Consider the following 22,142-nt stretch of genomic DNA (forward strand, 5'->3'; position numbering starts at 1 on the left):
TTGGAGTGACTGATGGTAAGTTGCTTGGTCACATCATTTCAAAGGATGGGAACAAGATTGACCCTGAAAGAGTTGAGGAAATTCAAAAGATTCATTTGCTTCATAGTATTAAAAGTTAAAACCCTTCAATCCTTCTTAGGAAAGATCAATTTACTTAGAAGGTTCATTCCAAATTATGCTGAAATTGCTAAACCCATTCAAACCCTTTTAAAGAAAGATGTTAAGTTTGTCTGGGGAAATGAAGGAAAAAAGTGTTTTCAAGAAATTAAGGATTCTATAGGTAAGGCACCTGTTCTAGTAAGCGTTGATTATTCAAAGGAATTTTTTATTTTCTCTTTTGCATCTAAAGATACTATTGTTGGAGTGTTGCTTCAAAAGAACAATGAAGGGTATGAGCAACCTATTGCTTTTATGAGTAGATCCCTTCAAGGTTCTAAGTTGAAGTATAACACCATGGAAAAGCAAGCTTATGCCTTAGTCAAGTCTCTTAAACAATTTAGAGTTTATGTGGGATATTCTAGAATAATTGCATTTGTTCCCCACTTTGTTGTGAAGGATATTTTAACTCAAGTTGATTGCTTAGGAACTAGAGCTAGGTGGGTCTCAAAGATACAAGAGTATGATTTAGATATTAGACCTACCAAGCTAGTAAAGGGCCAAGGATTGGCCAAGATCTTGACTGAGGGGAATGAGAAAGAGTTAGGAATGATTTGTCAAAATGATTTGGAATTAACTTCATCAGAACTTCAAAGATTGAGTCAACTTGAATGGTATAGAGACATTATTTATTACTTGCAAAATTTGTCATGTCCTAACCATTTAATTGGCCATAAAAGAAGAGCATTAAGGCTTAGAGCAACTAAGTATTGCATTATGAAGGATGGTCTGGGTTGGAGAAATCTAGAGGGGGTGATACTTAGGTGTGTTGATGAAGTTGAAGCCAAGAAGCTTCTATCTGAGTTTCATTCAGGATTTTGTGGAGGACATTATGCTACTAAGACTACTACCCACAAAATCTTGAGAGCTGGTTATTTTTGGCCTTTTATTTTTGCTGATGTGCACAAGTATGTTAGAGGTTTCCAAGGTTGTCAACTATTCACTAGGAAGCAAAAGTTAGCTTCTTTGTCTCTTCAACCTGTGGTCGTGGAAGCTCCCTTTCAACATTGGGGGCTTGATTTTATAGGGAAATTTAATGAAAATTCTAGTAATGGCTACTCATGGATTTTAACTACTACTAACTATTTTACTAAATGGGTAGAAGCCATCCCTACAAAACATAACACCGACAAAATAGTGATGGACTTTCTTGAAGATAAGATTATCACTCGTTTTGGTGTCCCTAACAGGATCACAACCGACAATGCCAAGGCTTTTACCTCTGCTGAATTCTTATCATTTTGCTTTAACGATGGCATTGTTTTATCCCATTCATCAAACTACTATCCTCGGGGTAATGGCCTGGCTGAGTCTAGCAATAAAAATTTGATAACCATAATCAAGAAGATAGTAGGGGATAATAAACGGGCATGGGACAGTAAAATTAAATATGCTTTGTGGGCTAATAGGATTACAAAGAAGAGTTAAATAGGAAAGAGTCCTTTTGAGTTAGTTTATGGCTTGGATGTTACCCTTCTTGTGCATTTGAGGCTACCAGCTTACCAATTGCTACAAAGTTTTACATCTGATAAATATGTTGTGCAACATATGACTGACCAAATTGTAGAATTGGATGAAACTAGGAGAAGAGCCTTTGAGCATTGTTGTAAAAATCAATCAAAGGTAAAAAGAAATTTTGACAAATCATCTAGGAATAGAAGATTTTCTAATGGTGATATGGATTTGCTTTGGGATCGCAAGAATGAAAATCCAGGTAATCATGGTAAGTTTAACAGTTTATGGCTTGGACCTTGCCTTATCATAGAAGCAGCGGGACAGAATTCCTACTATTTGAGCACCTTGGACGGAGAGTCACTGGAGTTACCTGTAAATGGCCAGTCACTCAAGTTGTTCTACAAAGAAGAAGTTTGATGCCATGGGGCATATTTTGTATCATATTTCTAACCCTATCCCTGGTCTAAAGAGATCTCATAAGAAAATTCGGATTGGTAACCCATTTGTTTAGCATCATAACAATCAACATTGTCATATAGCAAGGCCTTGACTAACAGCTCCATCTCTCCACAAGATCAGATAGACCAATGATTTATAGACACCATCATCATTGTCTCTCAAGGTACATACCCCACCCAGGTGTTCACAGAGTATGACCTTCTTTGGACTATTCTTATCTTGGATAGCTAGTCCTCAAAGAATATTGGTCCACGACTACTCTTATCTTGGATGCCCTACCTCATCCTCAAAGAGTATCGGATGTCAGATGCTTACCCAATCCTCCATTCTGTCTTCCCAAGTGAAGACAAGAATGATGTGCCTATCTCTCCCTCTCAACTAGGGAGGATACATCAACCAAACCAAGCTTGTTTCTCAAATACACAAGCTTTTTATTAGGAAGATATTTTTTCAATATGTCAGCTACCTGCTCATCGGTGGAGATATACTGTAGCTGCAACACACTATCTTGTACTAGCTTCCTAATGTAGTGATACGTGTTGTTGATATGCTTAGTCTTTCCATGAAACACTAGGCATTCGGACAATCGAATACAACTAGTGTTATCACAATGTATCACTGTAGGGTCCATAGGTCATTCAAATAGGTCAGATAGCAGCTTCCTCAACCAGACCACTTCTCTGCTTACTTAACAAGCTGCGATATACTTTGCCTCAACACTACACAAAGCAATTATATCTTGCTTTGTGCTCATCCATGAGATCGTGGAGGATCCCAAACTAAAACATCCTCCTGTAGTGCTCCTTCCTTCTTTCTCACTGCCTCCCCAGTTGAAATCTGTACATCCAATCAAGTGGACATCATTCCTCCTATCGTATTTCAGGTAGCAGTGGATGGTTCCTTATAGATATCTCAGAATATGTTTTGTTATTATCCAATGATCATGCTTCGGCTCCACTTGGAATTGACTAAGAACATTTACGACAAAGCATATGTCTAGTCAAGTATTCACCAAGTACATCAAGTAGCCAATCAATTGTCTATACTTGGAAGAATCCACAAGGCTCAATTCGGAATTCCTTAGTCTTTTCAAATTTGTGATCATTGGGATTGTCATTGGTTTGCAATCCAACATGTGAAAATTCTTCAACATCTTGATCACATACTTTCATTGACCTAGATAGATCTCATCAGGTCGTTGCTAGACTTCTAGTCCCAAATAGTAGTGTATCAGCCCTAGATCCTTCATGTCAAATTTTGCTACTAGTTCTTGAATCTTCTTACATTCTTCAATTCGGCCTTCCACACCTGTCAAGAGAAGGTCATTCACATACAGAAGAAAGATTGCCAGCTCTCCATTCACCACCTTAACATAAAGGTTTGGATCAGCAAAGCTCTTTGCGAAGCCGAATCTCTGAAGGTATGCATCCATCCTAGCATACCATGCCCTTGGTGCTTGCTTGAGGCCATATAATGCCTTCTTCAATCTACACACATATGCCTTTCTATCTTTAACTTCAAATCCTGAGGGTTGTTCTATATAGACTTCCTCATCAATTGTGTCATTCAGGAATGCAGTCTTGACATCCATTTGGTAGATGATCCATCCCATCAATGTTGCCAAAGAGACCAATGAACGTATAGTTGTATAGAAAATGTCTCTTCATAGTCAATGCCTTCTTGTTGAGAGAAGCCCCTAGACACAAATCTTGCCTTATATTTATCAATACTTCCAGCTGCTGCATGTTTTATCTTGTAGATACATTTGGAAGTTACCACAAATTTGTCTTCAGGCCTAGGTACGATCTCCCAAACACCATTCTTCATTATAGATCGATATTCTTCATTCATGGCATCCTTCCATTCTTGGTGATTAATAACTTCTTCGAAAGTGGACGGCTCTGCTTCTATTAGTTTTGTCATGTATGTTGTACACCCAAAGTATTGTTTGGGCTTCTTGCTCTCCCTGAATGTGCCTTGAGCTGCTCCATGACCTTCTACATAAAGTAGTGTAGAATTCAACCACTTAGGTCTCTTTCTAGTTTCGGGGATAACCACTGGTTGTATAGGTTCACTGGGACCTTCATTTTCTTGATCTGAATCTTCTTCTTCCCTAATAACTATTTCTTCAAATACTGGAAGTTCTTCATCATCAAAGTCCATGGGGAGATCCTTTGATTTCTTGAACGCAATACTTTTGTCAAATATCACATATCGACTGACTTCTATTCAGTGTCCTTCCTTTATGTAGATCCTATATGCCTTAGAGGAGTTACTATAGCCAACAAATGTTCCCTTCATGTCTGATGCATCCAGCGTATTTCTTTTGTCCTTAGGTATATGAATATACACAGGGCAACCAAAAATTCGGAGATGATATACAATAGGTTTCTTCCCAATGAATACTTCTTCAAGAGTTTTGTTATCTAGTGACCTATGGGGACTTCGATTGTGTATGTATACAGTTGTCTCTGTAATTTCAGCCCACAAAAGAGTTTTGTTATTTAGTGACCTATGGGGACTTCGATTGTGTATGTATACAGTTGTCTCTGTAATTTCAGCCCACAAAAATTTCGGTAAGTCTTGATCATGCAACATTGCTTTTACACTTTCTTCAATGGATCGGTTCTTTCGTTTTGTAACTCCATTTTGTTAAGGATTATATGGGACTATCAACTCCTTCTTAACCCCAGACTCCTTACAGATGATTTCCTTGGATGTATATTCTCCTCCATTATCAGATCTTAATATCTTGATTCTTCATTTTGTAAGGTTCCCTACTTCAGCTTTAAATTCTTGAAATTTTGTAAATAATTCATCCTTGGATTTCATTAAGTAAAGCCAAGTCTTCCTTAAGTGATTGAGGAGTCATAGGACCACAGACATCGAAATGAATAAGATCCAAGATTTCTTTTGACCATGAAGCATTGCTTCCAAATGGTCTCTTGGTGTTCTTACCCAATGCACATCCTTTGCATACTCCTTCATGATCTTCTTTTAGTTCGGGGATTCCATCTACTATTGAACTTAGAGTTGGAAGGATTTTGAAATGGAGATGACCAAATCTTCTATGCCAAAGCTCACATGGGCTGATTTCAATGTGAACCAGGGCTTGAGCAAGAGGAGATATCAACCTGTAAAGTCTTCCTTCATGAATGCCAATCACTCTAGCATTTTCTATGCTTGAGTTTTTACTCCATACTACAACTTTTCCATCAATGAAAGCCACTCTATCACCTTTATCTTCTAGACTTGAAATGGAGAGTAAATTCTTATGCAAACCTAGAACAAATAGGATGTTGTTGAGAGGAATATTGTTTGCATTTTCCAATTCTATCGAGGTTGCTCCAATTCCTCTCACTGGGTAGCTTTTATTATCTCCAAGTTCTACGGAGTAAGAAGATTTTCCTTTTGACAATGTCTTTAGTTGCTTGTGATGACTAGTCATGTGTCTTGATGCACCACTATCGATCACCCAAATGTTCTCATCTTGAAATGTGCCAGTGAGTGCCGAGAAGATTCCTTCATCCTTTGTCTTGGTCACTTCCTTCTTCGGAGTAAAGAGAAGATTCCATGCTTCCTTGATACCTCTCTTGAGATGGCTTACTACCTTTGAACATTTCTTGAGAAACTCCTTCAATGTAGTAGAGATCTTTAGGGTATTTTGACACTTTTAAGGACAAAAATAATTTTCTTTACAAGTTACAATGTGCCCGAAGGGGTCTTCAACTTATGACAATGACTCTTTTAACTTCTTCACCTAGGACAAACCCTAGAAGCACTCAATGAGTGCTTGACCTATAAAATAAAAGACCTTGGGCATGAGACCCATGCTCCAAAAATAATGATAATAATTTTCCTTCATTTTACAATTTACAAGAATCAAAAGTACATTTGATATTTATGAAGACCGAACCTAGTTAAACATTTTTCAACAAAACCTACACATGTCCTTGCCAGAGATCTACAGCTTAGATTCTTCGTCTTACCGCAAGTGTAACCACCCCAGGGATCGTCAGAGGGTTTCTATCATTTTTGGATTTTTGGGTTTGAGACAGAGCTTTGTACTCTTCCATCTAGATACTCTTTCGATTAATGCTTGCAGGCTTTGTATCCTTAATTGTGTTAAGGCGTGGAGCATCGTGGATGCCTGGGCTTACTTTCGCCATTACCTTGATGCACAAGTGACTAAATTCTTCAAAGTTGTCTTCTGTTTAACTTTCCATGCTATAAGTTTCCTTCCCCTTGACATTTCTACCACAGCTTGCCTTGCTTTCAAGGTCCTTGGTTACAGTATCTATTAGACAAGCGAAGGTCAATTATACCAACCCTAAGGCTCATGTTGATAGGAGACAGGGTAAGTTGCTCAATCCTTCTTCTGTCTTCTTACCTCTAAGTGGTTTTTATATCCCCTTTTTTTACAGAGAACTGAATTTTTCGCCTTCGACTTTGTTTTTGCAAGTATAATAGGATCAGCTTTTGCACTCTTATAGAGAGATTCCTTCTCGCTCGTCTTACAAGTACAAATTCACTCTCGATTGAAGTTGTCTTTTCAAATATATATATATATATATATATATATATATATATATATATATATATATTTTCCTTGTTTGCTCAGAAATTCCCTTGCCGAACAAGGAATCTCTTGAGGTTTATAATTTTCTTATAGTCAGTTTTCTTGTTTTGGGTTTTCTCGTTATCGCAGAACCCTTGACGCTTCTAAAGCTCACACACTGTAAGCCGTCTTCTTGGGTCAACGTCTCAACAGCGGCTCTTACCAAGTTCCAGACCCCGCAAGTTAATTAATTTTGTCATTATATTTCTTTTCTAGGTCCCTTCCGGATAGCTAGCCATAAGTTGGCTCTATCACTGGATGAAAACATGCATTCAGGGGCGGCATGCTCACCTATTACCATTTTAACTTAGCCCTTTTAGGGCTAACCCTTAGGGTTTTGTTGTCAGCATGCACTCTAGTTAATTTCATTTCTTTAGAGAAAGAGACTTAGCCGTTACAATCATGATTCCTATAGATAATCTTTGTGTCGAGAGCAACTACTAGGGTTGTCTCATAATTTTTGTTTTCACTGTAAAAATTTTACAAGATTAACGGCGACTTTGGCCAAACTTTCTTTAAGTTAAGATGGAAAATTCCCGCATCAACGGAGCTCTTTACAGTCTTATCTTAAATTTTGATATGCATTTTGATAATTTGACATCATTCTAGTTTTGTACATTTTTCTATAGTTTCTAATGGTATATTTTTATATCTGAATTTTCCTTGCCTAAGAATGATGACAGACATTACTATTGTTCCTTGTTTACATGACTATATTCACTTGTTACAGTTATTGTTCTGACAATACCAAAGAAAATGGTTTATACTGAGTTTGGTTGTCGATTAGTAAAGCAGTTGTTAAAGGAATAATCTTCTCTTTGTAGTTAGCAACAATCAATGCTTTTTGTTACAATCGAAATTATTGTTTTTCCTTATTTTCTGCAAGGTTACAAAAGTGTTCATTAAGGTTGGCTTTCTCCAACCCTTTTATGTCCTTACAAGGAGTTTTCATTGAACTTATTCGACCTAAAAGTAGAATTGTTCTGTACCAATTTTCCAAGCACTGAGCAGAACTGTTGGGCTAAAGTAATTTCAACCCCCACTCCGGTTATCAGTGTTCCTTATCAATCCATGCATTTAGTTTTAAATCCAAGCATGATAAAAATTCTAAAATCTGGAAATGACAATATTTTCTGAAAACACAAATTTAGAGATTTCACAACTGCTGAAATTGCAGAAATAAAACACAAAAAAAAAAAAAATTATGACAACCACACAGAAAATAACACAGTGATTTTTGGTCAATATGACCCTGGAAAAACCCCCTACAACTTTTGGGGAAAACCAGTTTGAGAGCTCTTCTTTATTTCTGAAAATGCTTTTACAAAGAAACTGAAATACATAGTAAAAATTCCAGCAACCACAAATGACAACCTATCTCAATTTCCATGCTTGAACTCCACCTCCAAAATCGTGTCAATCAGCAAACAACGAAAACATAAATTTTTACAGCAATAAAACAACATTAAAATGTTGTAGGGCCTGCCTCGAAAAATGTGCCCATAACTTGTTGTACAGAACGTACGGATTTCAGCAGTACGACTACCTCGAAATTCATACCCTTGTTGTTGTCCCTCTTCCTCGATTTTTATGTTGTCCCTCTTCCTCGATATTTGTGCCTTTCTCCTCGCTCTCTCTTCTCTTTCTCTCAAATGCTTATGAAAGAATGAATTGATCTCTTTGTCTTCTCTTCTCCTTTTACTCTCTAAATGACCTTTTGGGTTACCCTAAGATCTAATGGCTGAGATTCATTTAGATCTAGGGATGAGAATAAATGTGCATTTAATTCTCACTTTCTATTTTTTAACTCACCCACTTAAATAAAGACCCACTTAGCCTTTTATTTCCATAGTCACTTTTTCACTTTCTAATTCTTCATTGACTTTAATAAAGTCACCTTTAAATTAGAATGTAACTTTACCACTTATAAAGTCACTTTAGGAGAAAAGTACAAATAAATTTGGACACTTTTCCCTAGGCCAAAGATCAAAGCCTTAGGGAACCACTTGTCCTCTGGTACCCAAATTTTAACACTCCCTCTTACCGAGGAAAGTGTTCCTCACCACTCCCATCTTGTCTCTGAAGTAGACATGCTTGCCCCATGGTAAGGCTTTGGTGAAAATGTCCGCACCTGCTTATTTGTGGAAATGTACTCAAACTTGACAGCTCCCATTTGGACATAGTCTCTAATGAAGTGATACTTGATCTCAATATGCTTTGACCTGTCATGAAAAATGGATTCTCTATGAGTTTTATGCAACTCTGATTATCACAGTAAATTACTGAAGGTCACAATGCCTGACCAAATAGACCAAACAACATCTTGCAAAGCCATAACTAGCCAAACTAGCAGCCATATACTCTACCTCAGCTGAGCTCAATGCAATTAACTGTTGTTTCTGGCTAATCCACAACACAACTGCCAAACCCAACCCAAAACAGTACCTGGAAGTACTCTTCCTATCTAAAGCACAACCTGCCCAATCTGAATCCGTGTACCCTGCCAAAACAGTACCCGGAAGTACTCTTCCTATCTGTAGCACAACCTACCCAATCTGAGTTCGTGTACCCTGCCAGTCTCACTCCATCACCCTGTCTATAATCCAGACCAAAATCCGCAGTCCCTTGCAAGTAACAAAGAATGTGTTTTGCAACCACCCAGTGCACTCTCCTGGGCTCACACATGAACTAACTCACAGTGTTAACTGCAAAACATATATATGGTCGAATGTTGACCAAATACATCAAACAACCAATCAACTGTCTATATAGAGTAGGATCCACCAACTCGGAATCGGAAGCGTGAAGCTTCTTCCAGTTAGTGATCATAGGTGTAGGCATGGGTTGCAGTCCTCCACGTGAAATATACTAAGAATATCCACAATGTACTTCCCTTGTACCAAGAAGAAATGCCCCTCCCACTGCCACACCTCCAATCCCAGGAAATAATGCATCAAGTCGATATCCTTCATCTCAAACTCTGAAGCAAGATCTCTCTTGCAGCCCTCAATGAGTTTCTCTGCAATAGCGATGATCAAGTCATCAACATACAACACCAGAATGAGAGGCTCCTCACCCACCACAATGAAGTATAGGTTCAGATCAGCCTCACTCTTTCTGAAACCCAACTGTTGCAAGTATGTATCAATCCTCGAGTACCAAGCTCTAGAAGCTTGCTCCAGACCATAGAGTGTATTTTTCAATCTGCATACATGGGACTCCTTCCCATGCACCTCAAAACCCTGCGGCTACTCAATATAAACCTCCTCCTGAATGAAGCCATTGAAAAATGTGGTCTTCACATCCATCTAGTGGATGTTCCAACCAATCTCTGTTGCAATCAATATAATGGAGCAAATAGATGTAGACAGAGCTACGAGAGCGAAGGTCTACTCATAGTCAACTCCCTCTACCTGTGAGAACCCTCTCGCCACCTTTGAACTTCTCGATGCTGCCATCCGCAACATGCTTTATATTGTAGAGCCATCCGGAAGTAACAACTGATTTACCTTCAAGCCTCGACACTACCTCCTAAACATCGTTCTTCATAATAGAAAAATACTCCATCATGGCCTCTCTCCAGACCTGCTGGCTAGCTGCCTCCTCATAACTAGAAGGCTCGGAGTCAACAATGCTTATTACCAATGCCATGTAACTATAGAACCGCTCAGGTGGTTTACTCTCTCTAACCTATCTCTTTGGCCCAGCAACTGATGTGGCCTCGCGCAAGGTATCTTGAATCCACTTGGGCTTCCTCTTCCCTGAGCGTACTTCTCCCACCAGAGTGAAAGAATCCTCATCATCATCATAAGATTGAACTCCTGAAGGCCTGCCAACTGACCTCATGCCTGAATCTATGCCTGTAGATGCTGAAGTACCGTGCGAACTGTCCATTAGTGGACTACCCTGTGAACTGCTCTGCGAATTGCCCCACCCGACTCTGAGAGCCACTGCTCACTAATGGACCTAACACTGTAATCGATGTACCTCCTAATCCCTGACCATTGGATCCCTGTGACTGACTCAGCGGCTCCTAAGGGTCTGGTGACTCTGGATACTCTAACTCCCATGACCTCCTGAAAGTTCTCTCCTCCTCGAACTTCACATCCCGCCTGACAACCACTTTCCTTTGCGCAAGAATATAAATCCAATAAGCTTTTGAGGTCTCGCTATAACCCACAAAGATGCCCTTATCTACAGTGGGCTCTAGCTTGGTCCTATTTCCCTTGGGGACATAGGAATATGTAAGGCATCCAAAGATACGAAAGTGCCCAACATCAAGCTTCTTCCAAGAAAAAGCCTCCTCCGGAGTCACATTCCCTAAGGCACAATGTGGACCCATGTTCTGCAAGTACACAGCAGTGTTGCAGGCCTCTGCCCACAAAAATAAAGGTAACCCATGATCATGAAGCATTGCTTTGGCAGCCCCTGCAATGGATCTATTCTTCCTCTTTGCAACCCCATTCTGCTGGGGGTTGTAAGGAACTGTGAACTCCCTCCTAATGCCTGTCTCAGCACAAAAATCAACAAACTCACCAGGGGTATACTCCCCTCCATTGTCTGGCCTAAGGACCTTGATCTTCCTACCTGTCTAGGTCTCCACAAGAGCTTTGAACTCTTGAAACCGCTTGAAGACCTCACTCTTGGTCTTCAAGAAATAAATCCAGGTCTTCCTAGAGTGGTCATCAATGAATAAAACATAGTACGCATAGCCACTCAAGGATACATGAGACATCCGACCACTCACATCGGCATGAATCAAGTCAAGGATCTCGATAGCTCTGTTGTCACTGCTGGGAAAAGGGGATCTGGCAAACTTCCCCATAGCACATCCTCTACATACATCAAGGTGATCAGAACTGAAATCTGGCACACCAGTGGTGATCTCCCGCAATGTACTCAAGGCCCCATGATACATGTGCCCCAACCTGCGATGCCAAATATCACACAACTCTGAACTACTAGCTCTGTTGTCGGTCCTGTCTCGGGTGCTGCTACTCAATGCCATCAGGGGCCGGAATGAGAACTTGTACACCTTGGCATGGTGCACACCAATCTCTCTAGCTGAAGAAGCTGGAGTTACCCTCGAAAATGTTGTACGACCTGTCTTGAAAAATGTGCCCAAAACTTGTTGTACCGACCCTACAAATTTCAGCAATACGGTTGCCTTGAAATTCGTGCCCTTGCTGCTGTCCCTCTTCCTCAATTTATGTGTTGTCCCTCTTCCTCGATATCTGTGCCTTTCTCCTGTTGTATGATTTTGCCTTTCTTCCTCACTGCGCAGAAATTTTCTCCGTGCTCTCTCTTCTCTTTCTCTCAAATGCTCATGAAATAATGAATTGATCTCTTTCTCTTCTCTTCTCCTTTTACTCTCTAAATGACCTTTTGGGTTACCCTAAGGTCTAATGGTTGAGATTCATTCAGATATAGGGATGAGAATAAATGTGCATTTAATTCTCACTTTCTATTTTTTAACTCACCCACTTAAATAAAGACCCACTTAGCATTTTATTTCCATAGTCACTTTTTCACTTTCTAATTCTTCATTGACTTTAATAAAGTCACCTTTAAATTAGAGTGTAACTTTACCACTTATAAAGTCACTTTTAAATTAGAATGTAACTTTATCACTTATAAAGTCACTTTTAAATTAAATTGACTTTACCACTTGAAAAGTCACTTTACGAGAAAAGTACAAATAAATTTGGACACTTTTCCCTAGGCCAAAGATCAAAGCCTTAGGGAACCACTTGTCCTCTGGTACCCAAATTTTCACATGGGCTACTGCCTGACAAAAAGGTACTAATGCTCCCACTGGTCACTTAGGATTTTCCTTCATACGACAAGTTTGTAAGGTTAAGAAAAGAAAAACAATTATTATGACAAGCACATTCCATTATCTCCTATGCTCAAACACATACTGTAATTTTCAATTTCTCATGTTAATAATAATTTTTTTTCCCGAGACTCTGTACCTTTTCTTTCTATACTCGATCAGTTTTCCTACCTAGCTACAACACATCCATAAATAATATCTGCCAACAGCTAATTCTCCAATTTTTTTGTCTTCCCAGAACAACAATACACAAAATACACATCTATAAACTATTTACATTCTATCACAAAGTTTGGAACTTATCTCAAATGACTAAAATGCGTCAAAATCCTCCACAGACCACCCAACCGTAAGCTAGAAATACTTCTAAATACCCCCGAGATAATGTTCCTTTCCAGTCAACAACAATTCTTTCACGTATCAACGAAGCTTTTGCTTCTAACCGTAAGCAGAAATCTGCTTCCAAGGGTTACACCAATATTCGTCTCCCACTAGTGGTTGGCAGTCACTGTCTTTATCTCCCACAGTAACTCCAGTTGAGAGAACCAAATTAGTAGCATCTATCTCCAGCCATTAATAATCTCCAGTCCCTCCAATAGTTCTTTTTCCTTGAAATGGCATTTCTCTCCCTACCCTAATCTAGATGTCCTTTCCTCTTTTTTCTTCTTTCAAGGCGACAAACCATTTCTCTCCCCCAAGAACTATATTTCATTATTTCCCATTTCTTGGGTCATAACTAATTTTCTTTAATTGTTTTGACTGAAAAGGAAATTACATTGTCAAGTGGCCTTTATCACATTTCACAAATATTTATTATCATCACAAAACATTTTTTTACATATGTTATTTATATTCCAATTAAACATTCCTCAATTAATAACCACATATAATTTAAATTGTCCAAATTCAACATTATTCACAACTTAGCTTAGAGTTCTAGGATCATCACCTGGGACGTTATAGGGTTGGCCTTCAAATCTTTGTCAATATCCCTTTGTGGACCCCAAAATCAAATTCGGGGCACCAAAGGTCGTCTGCTAGGTATCCAACTACTCATAATGTCCATCTCTACTCCAACATTGGCTTTCCAGGTGCTGCTAGCCCTCCCATGTCTCAAAAGGTGAGACCATCCCATCTGGGTTCTGGATCAATTGTCATCTTTAAGAGAGTGCTAAAGCCAACTTGGGGCATGGTGGTCCAAGTTCATCATACTAAAGAATCATCAAATGTAGTGCAAAGTAGCAAAACGTCCTAGATGCAGAAGGTGCCCATGAATAGATGTTACGTGTTGCTACTACTCGAAGACCCAAGGCTCTCAAAGCTTCACTTATGGGTGGCAATATGCTTCTCAAATGGCTTGGGTACATGTGGGTAAAGTGTCCAAGGCCTAGGTTGTTGAACCACTTGACAATTACAACATAAAGTCTACTAAAAGCAACAAGTCATCAAGTACAATAATTATTTTTGCATTTAAGTGAACCAAGCTTGAATGTAAAAGGCTATTTAATACTTCAAATAAAGCTACCCTTCCAAAATTGGGGCTTTGAACTCACAATGGTGTTTCCTCCCTAGGTAGGAGTGGCTAAAGGACAACCCTATTAGGTGTAAACCCCAATGGGAAGTAACATTTCCTCAGTACGGACGAGAGAAGACTTCATGGCCAAGTGCCATGGTCAAAGGGACCAGCATGATGGGGATGCACATCCTAGGTGTATAGATGTAAGGAGGGAGCAATTGTGGATGCATGAGTTACCAACACGGCCTTAATTTTTCCACCCCTCTTGTGCACCGTTTACTTTTGCTTGATTTTTTCTTTGTATTACTACTTGTAGCTCAAAGGGTTAGAGCTTGTTTTATATGATGTATAGTAGTTGTATTACCCCTTAATGATGAGGCAGTGCATTGCCCATTGGGGTTGGGACATAAAAGGGTTCCTCTTATGATGATGGCCATAATGAGTGAGGTAGAGCTCTTGCTAGGCTTTTACCCACGTGCTAATGTGTATTTCCCAACCATCTTTTGCACTTTGATATTCTTTTGTTTTATTTTATGGCCATAATATGCTCTTTCCTTTCCTTTCAGTTGCATCAACCTCCCAAGGCAAAGTTTCAGGCCCTACCCAGGTATGTAGATGTATGGGTGCCAAATCCCATAGAACCAATGGTCAGTTGAACCCAAAGAATAAAAATGGAATATGGTCTTGTATGGAATAGATGGAACACACTATCTCAATCATGGCTTCCCATGTAGTGCCCCTCATATACCAATTGGACCATTAGGGAGGTCCCACTAGACTAGGATCGAAGATTAACCCCCATTTAAGGTGATGGAACAAGATCACGATCAAAACCCTTCTTTCTTCCAAGTCACCCCATAATCCATATCAAAATCCCAAATACAAACAAGCATAAGCACTCAATTGCAAAATGAATAAAGTACCTTTTGATTGGAAGTCCACTTTCACCCATGTGCTCTTGCTGGATGGGTGAGAAAGTATAATATTGATGAAGGTGGCGGAGATAAAATGGCACGTCATTAGCCAGTGGTGGCTATCACGGGTTGCATAGCAGGCCGCTGGATGTGAAGAATGGGAGAAAATTTTTCTCCTATGGGGTCACCCACTTTGATGGGTAACAAGCACACCTTCTGGTTTTTACCTCTTGACTACATAAGTTGACAAATCATCATATTTTGAGAAAACTCTGAACTCACGGACTTTGTATGTGTGAACCTAAGTCTAACGCTAATTTCATTCTTAATGATTAAGAGAGCCATGGTTGATACTATTGTTTGCTTAGTGATGTGGATGGCTCCTTGAGGACATTTGTATGCTCCAAGGACCAAAGCCTTGTCTACGCCCCAAAGCATATCAGATCGCAACAACCTCAAGCTTGAGAATTCCTTTGGCACAACTTCTGGTTTTCTCCCCTTGAGTACATAAGTTGACACATCATCATATTCTGAGAGAAACCTGAACTCACAGACTTTGTATGTAGGAACCTAAGTCTGCCAATAATTACATTCTTATTGATTATGAGAGCCATGGTTGATACTAGTATTTGCTCAGTAATGTGGATGGCTCCTTGAGGACATTTGTATGCTCCAAGGACCAAAGAAGTATAGCCTTGTTGTCTAGATTATCTATGTTGTAAAATGGAAGACAATAAAGAACACAAAGCATCCATATAGCAATATAGATACTGAATGAGATCAGGAATTCATGTGCTAGGAAGCTAAGACACCAACTAGAAAGAAGGCAAACACTAATGAAAAAGAGTTTGCAAAAAGAAGGCACTATGTTTCATCATAGTCCAAGAACTGCAATCCTACACAGAAAGAGGGAAGGGGCCTGCAAGATGCAAAGGAAAGTCACCTCAAGTAATTTTTTCAGTCTGATTGGAAAACCAGGAGTTCTTTCAAATCACAAGTGATAGGATGGATGATTAATCAACATCTTGAAATTAATGCTAGGATACATAAAACAGGTATAACACAGGGATTACATGTTTGATGTAATTTGTCATAAAAAGGAAGAGGTGAAGCATGCGTTGTAATTTAAAGTATCTCAAACCATGTACGTGGTGATTAAGGAAAAAATTCCACTCCTCTTTGTGGACCCATTGAGGTGTATGGCTGCCATTCTTGGAGATGGCATGACGATAAGAAATCATGGAAATATTTATGAAGTGTTATCTGTTGTACTAGCCTTTCATGTTTTAGCTAAATGGTAAATATTTACGATGTGCTATCTGTTGGACAAGCCTTTCCTTTCTGAAAAAGAGATGCGAGCTAAACAGTAGCAATATGCCCAAGTTCAATTTCGAAAAACGTTAATTCAGAGCTAACTTAGCTGGACATGATCACATGTCATCTAGAAAGTTGTTTTTCATACAACAATGATATATTATACTGCAGTGGTGAGCCTAATATGGTAGCCTGATCACTTATGATGGGAAAGAGGGCAATGTAAAGTTTTAGCTTAATGAAGTTCGTCCAGAGACATTTTGCTTTTTGTGTAATGTATTTACGTTTTAGCCTAATGATGTCTATCGAGATGCATTTTGCCTTTTTAATATAATATAAGATGTATTTTTCTATAAAAAAACTGATTTTATTGCAAAATATAAATTATATGTAAATTTTTAAACCTAATTATATTACAGATAAGCAAATAATTATAAAATATTAAAAGAGGTTGTGAAAATACTGCAATTCAATAAAGTGTCAAAATAACAAACATGCACATGCAAATAATACACAATAAGGCATATCAATCAAGGGTTTTTGTAGTGTTTTAGTTATAGATATAAGGTTTATAAACTAATGAAAAACCTTCCACAAACACCAAGGAAGTAACAATATTTTCATTACATTATCACCAACAAGAAAATAAGGGTATGCTAACATAGACGTCAGTCCTCAAAAAATCCCAGCACAAAATAAAGAAGCATCCACAAGGATTTTTCAAGCGATAATAACAGCAAATTGGAAAATAAATTATCAAAAAGAGAATAGTGACTTTGTAATCAACAATACCTCGTTCAAGGTGATCTCTGTTTTCCATCTCTGAGCATTCCAACAATCAGCACATTTTTTACCATATGTATGAGCGACTTTTAAGTCTGTATTTTTTGAAATTACTTCCGCTTGCTGAAAAGTTCACAACAGACCATATTATATTCGGCTCACATTTCTTCTTCTAATTAAAATGAAGTGTGAAATTTATTTCAGGTGTTACAATTTACCTCTATGACTAGGTGAATTTCTGGTGAAAGAAATACTATTAAGATTTTCTTGCCTTCAGCCCTCAGCTTATGAGCCATCTTTTTCATGAGCTGCAAAGCGACCACGTAAGAATTTTCATAAAATGTAACTGTGTTTCCCTCCATAGCAGCACGCAATATTTCCATGCCATCCTTCACTACTTCTACTAGAGTCTTCCCGCTGTCATCCCCTTCTGTAAGGCACTCTTCGAATTTTCGATTTGGGATGCTTTCAGAAGCCATAATTTCACCTCCCAAGTCTAAGCCTATCTTTCACGGAGAAGAAAACCTCTATGCCTTAATACCAAAAGCCAACATACCAATTATTATTCTCTGACGACCATAACAGTCGCAGAAATTCCCTAAGCCCGTTTAAAGTGATATGTCAAAAATCAGTAAGCCTGGAGGAAAAGCCGGGTTTTCAATTAAGGTAGGGTTTGCGACGGTTCCCCGGATGTAAAGCGGTACAGTTCGTAGAATAGAAGGGCACTTGGCTTTCTGTTAATTGTGGTCAATCTTCGTCCTCCTGGTCTGAATTCCAACATATGTTGCCGCCCACGTCTTGTGTAGTCTTTGGCGAATCTTTCCGAACCGTCGCCACTGTCCAAATCGCTGCAACTCAATACCTGATTTATCTTCATCCGGTATGTGTGAGGCCTGACAGTACGGCTCGCCAAATCTTCAAGAATCGCGTCGCGTTACGGACCAAATTGCCCACTGCCCTCAAAAAGATATGCCAAACCACTGAAACATACTGATCAAAGGCCACCACTCAGATTTTTGATGATATATCAGTTTGGTCATTAGAATTTACGACTAGGTGGTGTCGTTTGAAAGGAGAGTATTTGCAATTTGGCGTCACTTCTCGTTCAGGGTCAGCGATATGATTATGAATATCGGCGCCAAAAACGGGGTGGTACTACCTAAGAAAAGTCTCTGCAAAAAGGGAAAAAAGCAAAAAGAAAAGAAAGAAAGTTTCCCTTTATAGAAATATTTATAGTTTAACACATAAAGTCTAAGAGTGAGTTGGCCTCATCTTATAAGCGCGATATCATGTTTGGTAAATGAAATGAATTTTTTTTGATGTTCACCATATTAAAAATAGTTTATGTATCAATTTTATGGTTTTAGTTTTTTGCAATTTAATCATTTTTTTGTTCAAATTGATGATGAGCTGGTTTAATTTTTCAAAAATTTCCTCACTGAAAAGACAATGTCAAGAAACCAATGCTAGCATATTCCCATAACATTTTCTTGTTCAAATTGATGATGAGCTGGCCCAATTTTTCAAAAATTCCCTCACTGAAAAGACAATGTCAAGAAACCAATGCTAGCATATTCACATAACTTTCTTTGATGTCTTTGAATGCATCACATTCCAAAATGAAATGTTTTTTCGATTCCACTACTCGAGACGTGCAAAATGTACACACTCGTTCTTCTGAAGCTTCTTTAGGCTTTTTCCACCGTCATGTTTTACACCGAAGTTGATCCAAGTTGGTTCTTAATTGAGCAATAAGAACTTTTTCCCTCCACGGAATGCTATCTCCAATGAACTATTTTTGTTGTAGATCACACATAGGGTTGAATTCCTCAATCTAGTACTTCTTCTTTCTACCCAACTATTTTCCCCATACCCGTTTACAAAACTTCTCCAACAAAATCCTTTAGCTCCTTACTATTTGTGGGACAGGCATTGAGGTAGATATTCTATTTTTGCATCCATATGTAGTTTTGTTTCATCCATGTTTTCTTTCTTTCAATGCCTTCATTGAAGATAACATTAGGCCATCTACCTACTCCTATTTGCTCAATTTTTTTTAGATATCTTATGAGTCACACCATAACAATTGTTACAATTGTTTCAATGTGAGTTGCTCCTGTTTCACTCAACATTATCTCCTAAAATAACGAATTTTTTATTTTGAACTTGCTCATGATCAAGCATTTTTTGGATTTTCTCAATTTGTTTCCATTTTGAGACGGGATGCTGCTAGCCCCCAATTCATACCCATATAGCATCACTGGACAAACTAGGAGTCTAAAAAGTGTTTTAGTCGTTTTCCAATCCCATAACTTTTCATCTCTACATTTGTTTTGAAGAGCATATAATGCTTTCCACCCTCCTAAAATTCTCTTCTTTCTGCAGTCCTCCCAATTAAGTTTGTTGTTGAAATCAATCCCAAGGTACTTGTACTCATTTACTTCTTCAAGGATGTTCCCTTCAAAGAAGAATGTATGTTGGCCTGCTTCCTTTTATTAAAGAAAATCGTTATTTTGTTCTTGCTAGTATTGACTTGCATCCCCACTTCTCACAAAAATGCAAGGGCATATAGGTGCATTTGTAATCTATGGGCCGATTTAGAAATCAATACAAGATCATCCACATATAAAAGAAGCTTTATCACAAACTCCCCCAACCGAACACCATCTCCACCTTGCATGTTTATTCACTCTTCTAGTTTATCAATATATAAGCCAAAAAGAGTAGGAGATAGAGGGCAACCTTGCTTGACTCCAATGTCACTTCTAAAGCTTTCTGAAATACCTCAGGTTGTAATTTTGACTTTCACTTCTAATTTTGAGGCTATGGTAGTGTAACATCAAGAGGGTAGTTTTATAGTTGTGAGTTGGTAAGCGTGTCATATTGGTATATTCTAATTTTATCAAATAACTTTGATGACGTGGTTTTTTAAATTGATGACAATAAGTTAATTTATATTAATGGTTATTGTACTTAATTTTCAATAATCATTGTAATCGATATTAATAATCTTTACTCGATAGTAATTGATAATTAAATTATAATAAAATTAATTATTGTATTTATAAATTATAATAAATTTTATCATTTTAAAAATAAAAGGATGAATAATAAATTAAAATAAAGATATTAAAAAAATTACGTGAAAGTGTTTATAATATCTCATAAAATATTTATAAAAATTAGTTTACATCCAACTTACATCGGAACCTACTGAGTATGGAGAGGGCTCAAGTCCATAATTAAAATCGATCTAAGTTAGTATTCTTGTATTTTATAATGGATTTCATCAAGCCTTTAAATAGGCTTCATCATGTTTATGCATGGTAAGTGACTTCTGGGATCAGGTAAGGAACAATAGCAAATGGAGAACTTGGAAGGATCTAGGCTATAGGGAAGAGAGCCCTTTGAAAGCTCAGGCAAACTCTCTTGCTATGGACTTGGAACAAAGGAAGATTTTGGTTTCATCCTCGTCTGACCAACTAAGATGGGGAAGAAACACATAAGGTAACTTTAACCTCAAAGAAGCCAAGTAGATAGCCATAGGGTGTGATTATCAAAATCCTGATAAGGCATGGAAGGACCTTTGGCAAAACCCGCATTGGATGAAAATAAAGTTGTTCATGTGGTTGGTTCAACAAAAGAAAATTCTAACTTGGGAAAATCTTCTGAAGAAAGGCTTTGTTGGCCCATCCAAATGCTATCTATGTGGTACACAAGAGGAGACAATGGAACACTTACTCAACCTTTGCCCTTTCACCTCAACCTTGTGGGATTGGGTGGCCTCAGTCTTCAGGCAAACTGATAGGGATGGCCTCAGTATTACCAACACTTTGAGGAATTGGAGAAGAAACTTCTCAGGCAATGAGCTCATCAACAACGCTTGGACTCTGGTTCCAGGCTTCTTAATCTGGAACGTCTGGAAAGAACACAATCACAGGATTTTCAAGAGAAAAACTGGCTCAACCCAGAACACTATTGCACAAATATTAAGACAGCTCAAAGATACTGTTGGTGCCATGTTAGGGAGACCTCCTGAGAACCCGACTCTACCCCAGGACACTCGTATACTACTGCAGTTGGGTCTCCATTCACTAGTTCCCCAGAGCATACACAAGGATGTGAGCTAGATAAATGTTGGTAAAGACTTTTGGCAACCTCCTCCTCATGGTTTCTTGAAAATTAACATAGATGGAGCCTCTAAAGGTAACCCAGGGATGGCTGATTTTGGCAAGGTCATCAGAGATGAGCAGGGGTGCATAAAGGACATCTTTCATAGTCATCTGGGAACTGCTACAAATAACATGGCGGAGCTCATGGCCTTAGAGCAGTGCCTGGAAATACTAATCGAGTCAAATTCTCATAATGCCATCATTGAAGCTGACTCAGAATTGGTTATTAATGCGGCCAAGCAGATCTGCAATGGAAAAGCACCTAGAAAAGTATCAAAACATTGGCGACTTTTGCAGGTCTTTCAGCGCATTCATTCCCACCTACAAACCCTGAGAACGGCTAGCTTTGTTCATGTGCGAAGAAAAGCCAATATGCTAGCTGATCGTCTGGCAAATGAAGGAGTGTTTTGCAAAGAAAGTTACAACAGGTATGCATGGGATTCGACACCCTCGGGGAAATTGCGTGAGGATTGTCAAAGACAGGCGGACAAAGACATGGAAAACTTCCATACTTTCAGGACTGAACAAGAAGGAAGATTAGTGGAAGCAGGAGAAAGCAGAAGTGTAAGCCATTCTTAACTGTTGATTTTCAAAAAAAAAAAAAAAAAAAAAAAACCAGAAAAAAAGGGAGAAGAAAAATGCTTAAAACGAAGCTTTCCACAAGGGAGAGGCACTTGGTAAACAGCAGGCCTCTTAGTAGGTCATCGGCCACGGATCCTGACAGCCTTTGTAATCGAATGGCCATCGGGTGGAAAAGTAATTGGAGGTTAACCACCAAAGCGGACCTGATGCTTTTTAGATAAGTGGTTTACAATCCTCATCGGGTTCGAAAAGGAGAGTAAAGACCGTGCAGGTTTCTGCTCCGATATCTCGGAGGACCATCAGATCAACAGGGGCATTTTCGCATGGTTTTCGGGTT

General features: G+C 38.6%; 1 protein-coding gene across 3 annotated transcripts in view; it reads right to left on the reverse strand.

The window, feature by feature from the left end:
- The window catches only part of LOC149235370 (endoribonuclease Dicer homolog 3a-like), a 421,567-nt gene extending 403,384 nt beyond the window's left edge, over positions 1-18,183 (reverse strand). For all 3 annotated transcript variants that reach the window (XM_089372092.1, XM_089372093.1, XM_089372091.1), the window contains exons 1-2: positions 17,270-18,183; positions 17,061-17,174 (exon numbers count right to left, since the gene is read on the reverse strand). In XM_089372092.1, coding sequence (XP_089228218.1) covers positions 17,061-17,174; positions 17,270-17,530 — 375 coding nt within the window. In that variant the 5' untranslated portion in view covers positions 17,531-18,183. The remainder of the gene's footprint in view (positions 1-17,060; positions 17,175-17,269) is intronic.
- Positions 18,184-22,142: the final 3,959 nt, after the last annotated feature.

The sequence above is a fragment of the Pinus tabuliformis genome, chromosome 8 (genome assembly GCF_031772625.1).
Source record: "Pinus tabuliformis cultivar Carrire ecotype Pingquan chromosome 8, CPIR1, whole genome shotgun sequence".
Lineage (NCBI taxonomy): Eukaryota > Viridiplantae > Streptophyta > Pinopsida > Pinales > Pinaceae > Pinus > Pinus tabuliformis.